This window comes from Colobus angolensis, unplaced genomic scaffold (genome assembly GCF_000951035.1).
Source record: "Colobus angolensis palliatus isolate OR3802 unplaced genomic scaffold, Cang.pa_1.0 Scaffold98, whole genome shotgun sequence".
Classification (NCBI taxonomy): domain Eukaryota; kingdom Metazoa; phylum Chordata; class Mammalia; order Primates; family Cercopithecidae; genus Colobus; species Colobus angolensis.
In genome coordinates this window covers 941,356-955,456 of record NW_012123820.1, presented here as the reverse complement: position 1 = coordinate 955,456, position 14,101 = coordinate 941,356, and the positions used below count along the sequence as shown (strand labels likewise).

The 14,101-nt window shown below is 38.2% G+C and overlaps 1 protein-coding gene across 4 annotated transcripts in view; it reads right to left on the bottom strand.

Moving 5' to 3' along the window:
- Positions 1–1,848: 1,848 nt before the first annotated feature.
- Positions 1,849–14,101, bottom strand: part of BBX (bobby sox homolog (Drosophila)) — a 273,989-nt gene continuing 261,736 nt past the window's right edge. For 3 of the 4 annotated variants that reach the window (XM_011932734.1, XM_011932735.1, XM_011932736.1), the window contains 2 exons: positions 12,105–12,291; positions 1,849–7,711 (listed from right to left, as the gene is read on the bottom strand). In XM_011932734.1, coding sequence (XP_011788124.1) covers positions 7,624–7,711; positions 12,105–12,291 — 275 coding nt within the window. In that variant the 3' untranslated portion in view covers positions 1,849–7,623. The remainder of the gene's footprint in view (positions 7,712–12,104; positions 12,292–14,101) is intronic. The other variant, XM_011932733.1, reaches the window with a different exon arrangement.

Sequence of the window (14,101 nt, the reverse complement as noted above, 5' to 3'; positions counted from 1 at the left end):
GGAGGGAAAAGTGTAAGGACATACAGTTGACACAAATCTAAGTTTTAGCCTTTGGGCCTTTCGAGTCATTAGGTCATCTGGGGAAAAAAGAATCATAAACAACCCTCCCCACCCAACCCCTAAAAAAAAGTCACAATAGAGAAGGGCTCTCTTTGATGAAGTAAGGTAAAAGTCTCTCTGGACACCGTGGATCAAAAAAAGGGTAAATACAGAGAGAGCAAATCCAAACAGTGTCTTCTAATTCCAGATGACTTTCACTTCAGCACTTCTGTAATCTGGGTTCATGGGTTCCTTTATGCTTTAGACTACATTTTTGGAATCATGAGGAGAAAATATTTAAAAAATTAAAATCTGTGCGTACCAGAAGATTCCCTTTTAAAGGCTTCTCTGATAATTTTCTCAGATGAAATATTTCTGGGATATGCCTATCTTCTGGGGTAGGTAAAAGGGAAAAAACAGAGGTGGAGGAAAAAACAGACAGATAAAAGGTTGGAAAATGTTATTTGTTGAAGCTAGATTATGTGTATATGGAGTTCAAAATACCTCTCTACTTTTGCATATACTGTATTTGAAAATTCCTATAATTTCAAAAAGGTAAAAAGGTTATAAACTATGATCCATAATTTTATCTTTAGTATAAATCCTTTTAAAATATGTATGAAATGGAGTATTATTAGTTTTAGCTGACTGTTGATTAGAACCACTTTTGTTTTTCCTTGCAATAGGTTTTACGTTCTACTCAAAAGGATGGGTGCAATTGTGTAATACACATAGGACCATAAAACTACACTTATGTATATCCTATCACTTTTTTTCCTAACAGAATTTTACTCTTTGGTATGGTCCCCATGTTCCCTGTCTGTCTCTCTCTCTCTCTCTCTCTCTCACACACACACACACACACACACACACATGCCTTATTCTCAGCAATGGAAAGGAGGTGTGCTGGAGTATCTCGTATAATTCAATAGACAGGCTAATTTTATAGAAAAATCTTACATAGTGCTACATATAAGTTATGAGTTAATGGGTGCAAATTTTTACCTATTCTGAGTTTTCCATACCATCAAATCTCCTGAAACAGCTTATCTCTACAGCATCAAAGTTTATCTTGAATAGTTATACTCATCGTATCTTTTGAATGTACTTAAAAAATGCTTAGAGTTGGAATTAAAACAATACAATCAATAATTACCATTTAATGGGCATTTATGCTACAGGCCCTATGACAGTATTTTCATATATACTCTCTTTCCTTCCCCACAGCAATGGTATGAGGAGGTATCATCACTATCAATACATCTGAATCAGGGAGGTTAAAAAAAACCCAATGGTACATGGGTAGAAGAACTGTCTGAATGCAAAGCCTATTTGTTGATAATTTATACTGTGTGCATGCATGCGTATTGTTTCCAAAGGATTAAAAAAAAAAAAAAACTTAGAAACACTGTATTCAGCAAATCTGAGGTGTGAGTTTATACTTCGGTAACACTCTTAATGAAATCGCTTCCACAGTTTTGTCCTAGTTGAGGGAAAGATGGTGTGTTCTGATCACTTGTCCCAGGAGGGCACCCCAGAAGCGTCCATCCCAAGTGGCATATCGAAGCATATCCTCTTCTGCTGGGCTGGTCACCACCCTACACTTTTGGCAAAAGCAACCAAGGCTGTCCAGACAATGGCAAATCACAGGCAAACACAGTTTAGGGGGACACATCATTCGATGTTCTAAAATAGTGGAAATATCTTACTTTTATTAATATTTTTCCTACTGTTTTTAGTGAAAATGGTACATTAAAGGCACATACTCTATGGCCAGTAGTGTGAACATAAAGAAATATATTTGAATAATATCTTTAAAATATTTCAAAGTTTTATTAAATATTTTTATTCAGTTTTAAGATCACAGTTAAAGTACTTTAGCATGTTATACACATGACTTACATGTGCAATTTTTAGAAATATCAAATTAGGTATAAGATTTTGAAGAAAGAAATTATATAAATGTGTATATTGACTTTTACTACACATACATCTAAGAAAGCAATAATTCTGTTGTACCATTAAGTGGAAATCATTTATTACATGGCATGTTTACACCAACTCTAAAGAGAACCAAGCCAATTTCTGAAAGCAAAAAAAAAAAAAAAAAAAAAATGAGCGATTCAGTCATGCTGAAACTGTCAACAGACTTTAGACCTGGTGGTCAAATGAAGCTGTGGTTAATTTATGACATGTGAGTAAGCAATTCAAACCTATGAGAAGAGTTTATAATCTGGTATGTGGAGTCTCAGGTGACTTTATTCTTTTTCTGACAAATTCCTGAGAGCAAGAGACTTGTTTAGTGCTAATGAAATGGAAAAAACATTGCTGAGCCAGTTGCTGAGCTCCAGATGGCAAACCTTCCCTACCCCCCGATCCACGGCTCTTAGAGCTGAGGCACTCATGTGAGGAGTCAGGGGACGTGAGCCCACCCATCTGGTGGGCCACAGGGCGAAATCAGTGTTAATGCATGAACATGCATGTCTCTATGATTTAGGTTAGAGCTTGTGAGGTAAGATTTGCATTGTGGGTGGAAGAGTTTTGAGGCATTGAATTAGATCCTTGTTACTCAGTAACCAGCTCTGGCCCAAGTTATCAGGAAATCTTTGGAGGGAGTAGTAATGTTCACAATAACCAGTTCTGTGCATAAAAATCGATTTAAGGGCATGATCAGTTTTGACCGCTGATTGCAAAAAGAAAACAGCGGCCACAGATCTTTCAACCACAAGGTTTCCTCTCTCAATTTAATAGTATAAATCATACCACCATAGATCAAATTTGGCCAGAAGAGGAACCTCTGTTTTGTTTTTTAAAAAAGATGCACATTTATATATTTGAAGGAAAGGGTAGCACATATAGATGGGGATTATGAGGAAGTCAAATACATTTGCCTTTTTATTCATGCTTGTTGCTTCTTTGTTCTGAAATATAGGGAAGATAAGGTCCTCAGTGAAATGAACAAAGTTGTTTAATATAGAGTATAATAAACTTAGCTATCACTTCCAAACGAAAGTAAAGCAGTCCATCAAACCCTGAATACTTCGCCAGACACATCTGGTAAGATGAACTGAACAACAGCTTCTTTTCAAATTGTAAGTATGCTGTTAGTCAATCTAAATCAGATAATTTTTAAAAATCCAAAACTCAAAACAAAATCCAAATCTAGTTCTTTGGGAATGCTTGTATAAGCAAAAGCAACATCTAATTAACAATTAGTATACTTTTTATAAGGTGCAAAATAAGGAGCTATTTGGGAAAGCTAAGTTTTAATTTCTACCTAGCAGTCACTCTGAATACTTTATAGGTCAAATGTAACAATCGCATTTGCTTCTACTGCCCATTTTCAGCAATACATTGTTCTCTCTGGAGGAGGCGGTTTGTGAAGTCAAAACACTGCAGTGGAAAATAGTGGCACTGAAGGTAGAAGCAAAAAAAGACAAACTTTTGAAACAGGACTTACTGAAATGAACTTTTAAAGCCGAGGTAGCCCATTAGGATTGGCCTTACATGAGGGCTCTGTGGAGCAGTGCAATTGAAAGTGAATCTCCTCAACAGCATCACACCCCGCAACATCCCCTTTACAAATGATGGATCCAGGCCTCCTGCGATTTCCTTCCTTTTCCCAGACGAAGTGGTGGTGCTTCTCCTTTGCTGTGTGGAATGCCATCCTCCAGCCTCCAGCTGCTCGTCTTCAGAACACTTACAATTCATACAGTAGTTTAGCAGGCAGCATGGTCCCACTGCTTCACATTAATGTCAAATGCCAAACTTGGAACAGAGCTTTTTGGTATTTCCCCTCCCCTCCCCACCTTATAAACAAAACATGGCATTCAGTTTTCAGCTTACTCCTGTTCTGTAGCAATTTGTAATTAGCTTGAGACTTTACATAGGTGCAAACATTTCCATACATTGAGCCAAAGACTGCAGAGTGCAAACAAAATTTTATCTGACTTACAGTAGCATCTGACTTAATAAGAAAACAAAAGGATTTGAACACATTGGATTCTAAATAACCAGACCAGTTCAGATGCTCCTTTTTGTTCATAGTGTTCCATCATTATTTTGTTTCTCCAGCAATTTTGGTGGCAGGGAGTATAATCACACTGCTAACGTTGGAATTATTTTAACATGCTTTGGGACATGGCATCGGGAGAAAGCTCATCTGACAGAATTAAATAAATACATTTCTGATATTTGTGGGGAAAATGACTATTGGAATTACAACAGTAGAATTTATCTTTTAAAAGGGGTTTTAATGAATTAACAGTTTTGATCTAAAATCTGGGAACTAACCTAATTTGGGGACAGGAACCTGTATTTCCAATGTGGCTGTGGGACATTTTTCTTTTTCCTGATCTCATATACAGTACCCAAACAAATAAAAACTTTCAGGATGTCTTACAGTATTTTTTCTTTCACTCAGCTTCTTAGAGCTGCAGTTTCAGTTACTATAATATACTCTACACACTTCAAAATTACATAGGAAATACCCAGAATAACTAAATAAATAAAAGGCTAAAGAAAACTGGAACAGTACTGCGTCTCCATCTGAGACGAAATCTTCTACTTCCAGCATCGCAGAGAAGGGCTAGGACAATTTTTTTTTTTTTTCAAAAGATTTATATACAGGCTTGAATCCAGAAATTAAGGTTAAAAGCATAAATATTGATAATTTCAACTAAATTCAGAATGGTTTCAGAAAGATATGATACAACAATTTAGAATAAAACAAAGCAGAAGAGCGTCATATTTTGGTTTGCTTGAGATATATATAAGGTGCAACAACTTTTTCTCTTGAGGATGCTGTAGGACAAATGTTAGTGTAGATGGTATCTGCTGGCAGATTAAAGTACACACTATAGCAATATGATTTTCCAAAATAAAGAAGAACGAGAGAAATGAAATGAAAATGATAACAAGGGGTGGGGAGGAGAGCACTACATATTGGTCTGAAATATTTGTGCTAACAAATGTTGTTACCAGAAAATAACAACACTCCTCTCCAGCAGATTCAGGGCACGAGAAGCACAATTACTGAAATCAAGACTTTACTCAGAGAATCGACAAGGTGAGTCTAAGGAACTATAAAGCTTTGCAGGATTTCTGCTACTCTCAGTGCCTAACCGCTTAAAAATTAAGCATTTCTACAAAAAGGTTTGTTTTAAAGTATCTGAAAACAGTCATCTCCAGTAAGTTGCCCTCCCACCCCCAACCCTGCCTAAGGGAAAAGCCACTGAGGTTTAGGAAAAGCAGATCAAGTAAGATATTAATCACATAGAAAAAAAGTAATCTTTTGTTTTGCTTTTTTTTTTTTTAAAAAAGGTCCCATGAATATACAGCAGTCTCTTAAGGAACTCTAGTGAAATGTAATTGGAGGACTGAAGGAGGGTGCTCTGGCAAAAATAGATCTATTCTAACGTGTTCTATAGAATAACAAGTTAGTACCATTGTCAAGGTGCATGTTCTGCACCATACAATTTTTGTTGTTGGTTTTTTGTTTTGGATTTTAGCTAATTATAATCTTCAAATCACTGCTAGCGAGTGGTCCAAAACTCCAACAGCCACCAACATCGGGACCCAGCAATTTCCAACATTCACTTTTTGTTTTGAAATTTAGAAAATATTAACAAAACAGTATCATAGTAAAAATATTATGCTAAAGTCTGGAACTGCTCACTTGATTTATTCCTACATGAATGCAGTTAAGCTGTAACTTCTGATTAACCTTTTACTAATTCCTTCTTCCTCCATCCCCACCAGGAATATCCATTTTTGAGTAATCATTCCGGTGCTTTGCTATCCTCTTTACCTGCTTTGGAAAAAAAAAAAGAAGAAAAACCTCTATATATTTTTTCAATCCTGTTAGTATGTTGTACATATTTTCCAGCACCGGAACTGAAGTAATATCTACAACCATGAGAAGCTAAACCTAGTATGAATAGAGTCATTTTTTGTATGGCTATTAAGTCAAATTACAATTAGAAAAAAAATCATTACAATTCAGTCAAGTATAAATAAGAAAGCTAGATAAAACCATGTAAACTGTCACCATTTAGAGATCTAATTCAAAAGCTTCAAACTCGAACTAGCACTGTCAAAATTCCGCCAGTATGAAAACCATCAAAAATTATTGCTGGAATCCAATAATTAAAATTTGGTAGTTTGTGCTGTGACGCAAGAGTGGGGAAATACTTTGTGCTATAGAACAAATACCCTGTAAAATCTGTAGCCTCAGACTAATTTTGATTTATCACTTTGCATCTGTTGCTAGGAAACAAGACACTGTGAACATCAGGTGGTTAAGTCAATATGTTGAATGTTCTAAGCCAGTTAATCCACTTGGCGCTGGCGTATGTATCGTTGGTTTTATGTTCAAAAGCAACAAAACACAAAAACAAAACAGAGACTTGCAGGTGGATCTATGACTGAGAGTCCCACTCTGGTCAGGCATACCTCCCTCATCATTGACTCAATACCTCCTAAACAACACAAACTCAAAATGGCTCTAAAAACCTGCAGTGCCAATTAGGCTGTGCATAGCAATTGCAACCCGTCCAGTCAATCTGTGATGGATGTAAAAGGTCTGTAGTTCCAAGTCCACATGAAGTAAGTGTCTTCAATGTGTTTAGAATAGTGAAGTAATACTAAGGTCACTTCTGAATAATATTTTTGTCTTTTTTTTTTGTTTGTATGAACAATCCATTGGTCACCTAGACCCCTGTGTAAAAATAAAAGAATCCTCAAGGCATGAAAACATCAGTAATCTGTAATCTGCAGGACTCTTCCCCTGTCTGGGAAAATATTTGCCACAATTTGCCTCAAGCAAATTCTTCTTGGTCACTCAAGGCTAAGAAAAAAATTCAGATTGTAAGAGTTGTAATTTTCTCTCTCTCTCTCTCTCTCTCTCTTTTTTTTTTTTTTGCCAGCAAACTACCATTCTGGTGGCAAATATAAAAGTGCAGAATATATGGACCACGAGGCCGAGCATACACCACTAACAATGGTACATCTGCCTGCCCAGGCTGCTTGGGAGTCTCTGGAACAGGCTTTTTAATATTTATTCTACAATATAAATGTAGGTATAACCTATTATATAAACCATCTTAGAACTTAAATCTCCATGTACAAAAAAGACTAAGAATATCTAATAATAACTAGTGCAGTGCGTCAGTTTTTGTTTTTTTGTTTTGTTTTGTTTTGAAAGAATAACTAGGTAATATATGAAACTAGTTTCATACTCTCTGGTTGGTAAAAGAGATGCTGGATGAGCTACAGTAAAGGCAGCCTTTTACCAAGTTCTACCACCTATTACCGTCAAAAGCCTTCAATGGAAAGCAAAGCTCCAGGACCATTCTGTTTCTGCTCAATATCAGACAGATAACCTTACCCTCAAATATTCTGGGTTGTGAGAGAATAAAGTGGCCCAGGATGCTAACTTCTGCTTCAAGTGAATCTGGGCCATGTGGGGCAACAAGCACTTGTTTGCAGTCTATATTTTCCACCACTTGGACTCACTAGCATCCCTCGGTAAAGACAAGGCTAGGATAGTAGGTAAAGCACAATGTTTTACAATGAAAGGGCGCTTCACTGGTCAGCGCAGGAAATAAGTACAGGAGCCTGTGGCATTTCTTTTGGCTGTCCATCATGGGTGAGCGGAGTTGACCTCTGACCTCTGTAAAATAAAAGGAAGAAAACAGTCACTATTCAGCATATGTTATTAGAGACAGGAGAGGACAATGAATAACAGATATGTTCCAATATCTTGTTTAACAGTTACTGCTGTTACTTACGTCATTTGATGAAAACTGTTTTTGCTTTAGAGTTTTTTCTTTTCTGTCCCTTTCCTTATTTTTTTTCCCCTTCCTCCTTCCCATTCTGTCTCCCTTCCCAAGATTTCATATCTGAATTCCCCTCATACAACTCAACAGCATACCCTCTGACCTCAAACAACTAACCACTTCCATTTGGAAGAGATGATATTTTAAGTACCAACCGATTTGGGGCAACTCTTTAAGAAGTGGGAAAATTTCAATCAAGGACTGGGGTTCTGGGACAATAACTTCCCTGTTGATCCATTGATATTAAAAATGACACATTCCTTTTCTTGACTTGCCTGAAGGGAAAGTTCTCCTATAGTAATTGGTAACCTTCAGGTAATTTAGTGATAATAAAAGCAATGAGTCTGGAAGAGAAACAGAGATGGACTGTGACTCCAAAAAAAAAAAAAATTAATGAAGAAACAATAAACAATAAAACTCTCTGAACTCACATGCACATGGACAGAGAGTGTTTAGAGGAAGAAAACAAGTACTGATGCTGGATTTTAGATTTTAACAAAATCTACCCTAGCTGGGCCAAAATCAACACACATGGAGGGAGAACTCCAGACAGGACTAGAAAATTCATGGAAATTTCCATCATTTGGATAGAACCTATGCCAAATATAGCTGATTTTTCATTCAGCTTTTGTATAATTAGTAGTAAAAATACAATTTACTTCATGGTTATGAGAAAACTGTCCAAAATTCTTGGTAATTTCTACAGAGCTTCTCATTCTAAAAAGAGAGGACTGGGCACTTCCTTGACATTTTCCAACAGGCCTACCAATCCTAGAAAATGCACACTCGCTGCTCTGTAACCTACAATGGTCTGTAGTGCACAGCACTGCACTGAAAATGTGTGCTGTATCACCAATGTTTTCATTGGGTTGACCTTTCAATATCGTATCTTCTTTAGAGTACACAGAACAAAAGGAGCTATTTCAAGATTTAGCTTATACCTGCTCTATAACTATACTCAAGTTTCTCTTGATGCACAAAAAAGAAAAATAATGTAGACAAATGACAACATTTGGGGGTTTCAGAATGAAATGATCACTTAATAGCCCAAGATATTTAGGATTTTAGAAAGGCAAAACATTTTAGAATCAAACCTCTGGATTAAGCTATTCACATGTGGATGTTATAGATACCACCTGTTCAATATGTTCAGCTCTTTGTTCAAGAAAGATGAAATTAAAATGCTACTTTTTACTTTTAAGATATTAAAAGATCCAAAAGAATTTTAATAAGTATTAAAAAAGGAAAAGAAACAAAAGTAAAAGATGAAAAGTGCAATGTAAAAAAAGATGGCAAGAAGGAGAGAGAAATTGGGATGAAAGCCCAGCTAAATCAATGGAAAAAGGAAAGAAGTCAGAATCACAGTGGGACAGGACAATGTGCTGCAACTGATGATTCCAGCTCCCAGAGGAAGGGTCAGGTGAGATTCTTCACGATTTTCTCTGACATGACTGAAGCTTTCCTTTAGCAGTACACGAGATATGGAGTTCAAATCTTGACTTGGGCACAAATTGGCTGTGTGCTCTTGGCAAGTTAATTAACAGTCATTAAAATGGAAATGAAAAGGCCCACTTGGGAGGGCTAATTTAACTTCTAGTAAATAAACTGGTCTCTTCACAAAGGTTTGCTCCAATTCTCTATTTTGTGCATTTTGTAAAACTGTCTAAGTTAGGTTTCTGAACCTAATGTTAGATTTTTTCACGGCACGAGTGCAGGTAATATATTTCCACCCCTAACTCCATGGGCCACCCTTTAAACTATGAACCGAGTTGATGCTGAAGTAATGCTTAATTCATTGGTATGCAACCCAGGTTCAATTACAGTAAGCCTACAGGTAGAAGCCTGGTGGGTAGATCTGCTTTAACAGGTAAGGGCTCAAGTTACAGCTAAGACTCTCCAGGGTGATGTGTCCTTCTAGCTATTAAGAACACTAACCATTTATTAGGCTGATGGTAAAATTCTAGTAATCATTACTGTTCTTTCTAATGGAAGGTTAAAAAAAATAGAAAGAACCTTTACTCACATTATTTTTCTATACCTGCTATCTAACTTAGGCAGTCATACTTCAGAGACTATCTCATTTATTCATTCGCCCACTCATTTGTTCACTTATCAATTGTTGTAACAGGAACTCAGCAAGCTGGTAACACAGAGAATAAAACCACTGTTTTGCTTTCAAAACATACTGAAAGTAGACAGAAGCATCGACAAATCAATACATCCCAATGTGGTCTGAGAGAGGTGTGAGTACAGCACGCAGGAGCAACAAGAAACACACAGCCTAGGGCATCAGGAGGACTGAGAGAAGAGGACCGGGGACTAGGGTGGGGAGGAGGAGAGCAGTTGACTTGATCAGAGGATATACAAGGCAAGAGCTTGGCGTCTCTGGAAAGGGGTAAGTGATTCCACATAACTGCAGGGTAGAGAGTGTGGAGGGTGGGGACAATGGGATTGGAAGGGTTTGCTGTGGCTTTCTGCTAATGCAAATTGGGAAACATGGAGGGCTGGTTAACAGAGCAATGGTGTGACCATGTTTAGAATGCAGGTAGCAGCCAAGATGCTTATGTGGTAGCCTTTTCCTACCCCTGAATTATTATCCCCCTCTCAATTCTTAAAGATTTCCTCTTATTTCCACAATTCACAGAGACACTTAATAACATTCAGGCAGATATTTTAAGTTCTCACTGAATGTGTATGTGTTTGTCCTCAATTTTTTTTTTTCTTTTTTTTAGACACGTGTTTTGCTCTTTTTGCCCAGGCTGGAGTGCAATGGCATGATCTCGGCTCACCACAACCTCTGCCTCCCAGGTTCAAGCAATTCTGCCTCAGCCTCCCAAGTAGCTGGGATTACAGGCATGCACCACCACGCCTGGCTAATTGTTTTGTATTTTTAGTAGAGACGGGGTTTCTCCATGTTGGTCAGGCTGGTCTTGAACTCCTGACCTCAGGTGATCCACCCGCCACGGCGTCCTAAAGTGCTGGAATTTACAGGCGTGAGCCACCAAGCCTGGCCTGTCCTCTATTCTTGACTGTACAACTCCACGAGTGGAGAAGTATCTGTGCATTGTCTCCCTCAGAGACCTTAGTGTATTTTAACAATGTCTGTCAGCATTCACTTGCTATTAGGAACTTGCAGTGTACACATAAAAAGGAATTTGACTTCTTGGAAATATCTAGAGGCTATTTGCGAGGAAGTACTCAAACTGTAATATGACAGATAAATAGCAAGAAGCAAACCAAGCTCACGTCAGGGACTCCAGGTTTATCTGGATGTGAAAAAGGAGCGTGGGGCCTACAGCTGGCTACACCAGCTGCACTGGGTTGCGAGCTCTTTTGTACTGAAGACTGAAAGTCTAAGAAAGCAGCTCATCCATGGGTAATCCACTTTGAATAGGAATATAAAATACCTGAATTTACAATAGGCTTTTTTGCCTTCCCAAAGGATCCATTAAGTAGCAGAATACCCAATTATACACTTAGAACTTAATATACTTTCTGTGGGGCTTCGCTGAGTTCAAAAGGTTTTCAAATCTATGATCTCGTCTGATGCTTACAACTTCGTAATTCTTTGGGGATATCATTATGCTCAATGTAAAGTGAGAAACTAAAGTCCAGAGAAAAAAGTTACTTTGTAGGAAATCACAGAAGAGTTGAGGAAAAATCCAGGCCTCTGGCTGCCATGAGTCAGATCCCAAGATGCTCTTTCCCCTGAACTGCACTGTCTTCTGATGGCTGGTGATGGCACCAACACCATCACCAATAAGGGGCATTCCACACACCAGCACTGGGATGCTTGAGTTACCCCACATAGTATCTCTATGAAATGTGTGCCACCTGCCCCTGCTTTTTTAGAGGAAAAAAACAAGCGTAGAGAGGTTAATAATCTTGGTCAAGATCTTTTGGTTTGCAGGTGATGGAGCTAGTAATCAAACCTCAGTCTGCAATGAGACTCCAAAGCTCACTGGTCAGATAATACTGCTTCCCTGCTCTCAGGCTTTTTATGGAAATGAAGTTTAGCCACAGGATAATATATTCAAAATAAAATACTTGGCAGACTATATTCCCACACTGCTAATTAGCATATATACTTTGGTAATACCTCATATAACCAGTAGTGCTCTTGAACCAAGTTTGAACCCCAATGCCCTGTAAAAAATGTCGCAAACCACATCAAAGAGGTTGATCTGGTTTCCATGTTGCTTTCTCCTTCCATGTTCCACGACTAACCTGTGCACATTTTCCATGGCTGCCACTTCAGCCAGTGCAGCGAGGCTAAAGAACGCAGACACGGCAGGCATTTCTGGAGTACTGCTCCGCGTCTCCTCGACCTCGGTGTTATGTGAGGATTCGTCATTGCAGTCTGTCTCAGTTGCTTTAGGGAGACTCCTCTGCAGTTGTTCCTTTGGTTTGTCATCTGTAACAAAAGAGAAATCCATCATGAGAGGATCACTCTGTTCTCTCCAGAGAAGAGACACAGAAAACGCTATGCCGGTCAACGTGAAAAGAGCTAACGTTCTCTACTGTTCACTTTTGCTATCCGTCGAATATTAAGGCTTTTACAGAATCTCTTCTCCTCGGTAACAAAGCTCTTTTATTAAGCTCAATTGCAACTATGGACGGCACTGTGCCCTGAGGCTGAGCTGAAGAGAAGCTGTGTTTTATCTGAGGTCAAAGAATGGGTCAGCCTTGGAGTGAGAAGGAAAAATGAGCCTCACTAAAATAAAACCCAAGGGACTTCTGTAGAGGGGCCTGTAGATGCTGTAAAACAGCCCTTAAAAACCCAACTGACTAAACATTTCTCATGAACCTGTAGCATGCCCTACTATGGCAACCTGGACATTGGGTATGCTGTGATACCGACACTTAGGATGGCCTATACATCACATTAACCAGTTCTAATGAGAGCCCAAGTTGTTATTTTGCTTAAAGATCTACTGGAGAGAAGACAAAACCCTCTGGTATTTACAAAGAAGTGGATGAAATGTTGTGCAAGGATGCCTGCTACAAATGAGTATACTCTCTTTATTATGTAGCCATTATAGAGAAGGGAAATTTTTATCATAGTTTAAAAAAATTGTAAATATAGAAAATGACCGATAAAAGCTTTAAATATTATCTAATCTATTAGGACACAAAAGTGGTATGATACTTTTCTATGTAAATGGGAGTGTTTCTCATATTTTTTCACTCCTCCTCCAAGTGAAACAAATGAGGATATAACAATCTACAAAATGAAAGTCACAAAACAGAACTCAGATTGGACAGAAAAGGAGGGAGGGGCCTGCTGGGCTAAACATCAGGACATGTAGGTTTTAGTCCTCATTCTACTTCTATTGTATTGAATGTACTCAAACAAAAAATTCCACCTCTTTGATTTTTTTCTCTTATATGACAGGGCAAAATCAGGGCCTTTAATCTACTCTGTTTCTAACAATCTATATATTCAAAACACAAAAAAGTGCATAGGATTCATGAACTGTCCTCTAAGCAAACAGTTCACCTCTATTAACACCTAGATTAACCCAAATCACATAAAATAAAACTGGAAGTACTGAGAGGCAGAAAGGCAACAGCCAAGGCCACTAGTACCTAGCTGGTATAGCACTCCAAGATTTTGGGGCTGCGGGGGGGTCTCAGTATCATTCATTGGCCACACCCCTTACCTTGGGCTCCTCAGGTCATGTCATTCTACTGCCAAAGATGCTACCAGGAACAGCAAACAGACCACAGGCCATGATTGAGAATGGAGAAATTCACCAGTTGGTTGAATTAAATCAGAAAACTCAAGAAATCCAGAAGCATTCTCAGGCTCCCTGCATGGTCTGAACCAGTTATATAGGAAGTGGATGTTGGATGCATCTTAAACTTAATCTACTGGTTTGAATGCCTGGTAATCTGGCTTGTAGTGACCCGAATAGCAGATTATGGTGAAATACTGATTCATCTAGTATCTTTAAAAGTCTAGGATCTCCTGGAATTAAGACTGCTTTGTGCACATTGAGAAAGATAAAGGGAAGATGACAGTCCTAAAAACTACCTTTCTTTTCTAGGAATTCAGATATGCTCTTGGAAAACTAGCTATGTTTTAAACATGGAATAAAACATGTTTGGAGGTCTATAGAAAGGTGCAGAATAGACTCATTTTTCAGCAGGAACCACAGTTGCTTACAGTCATTTGCTGACATGGTGGTCACCTGCTTGCTCTGGTTATCTCTACCTAAAGC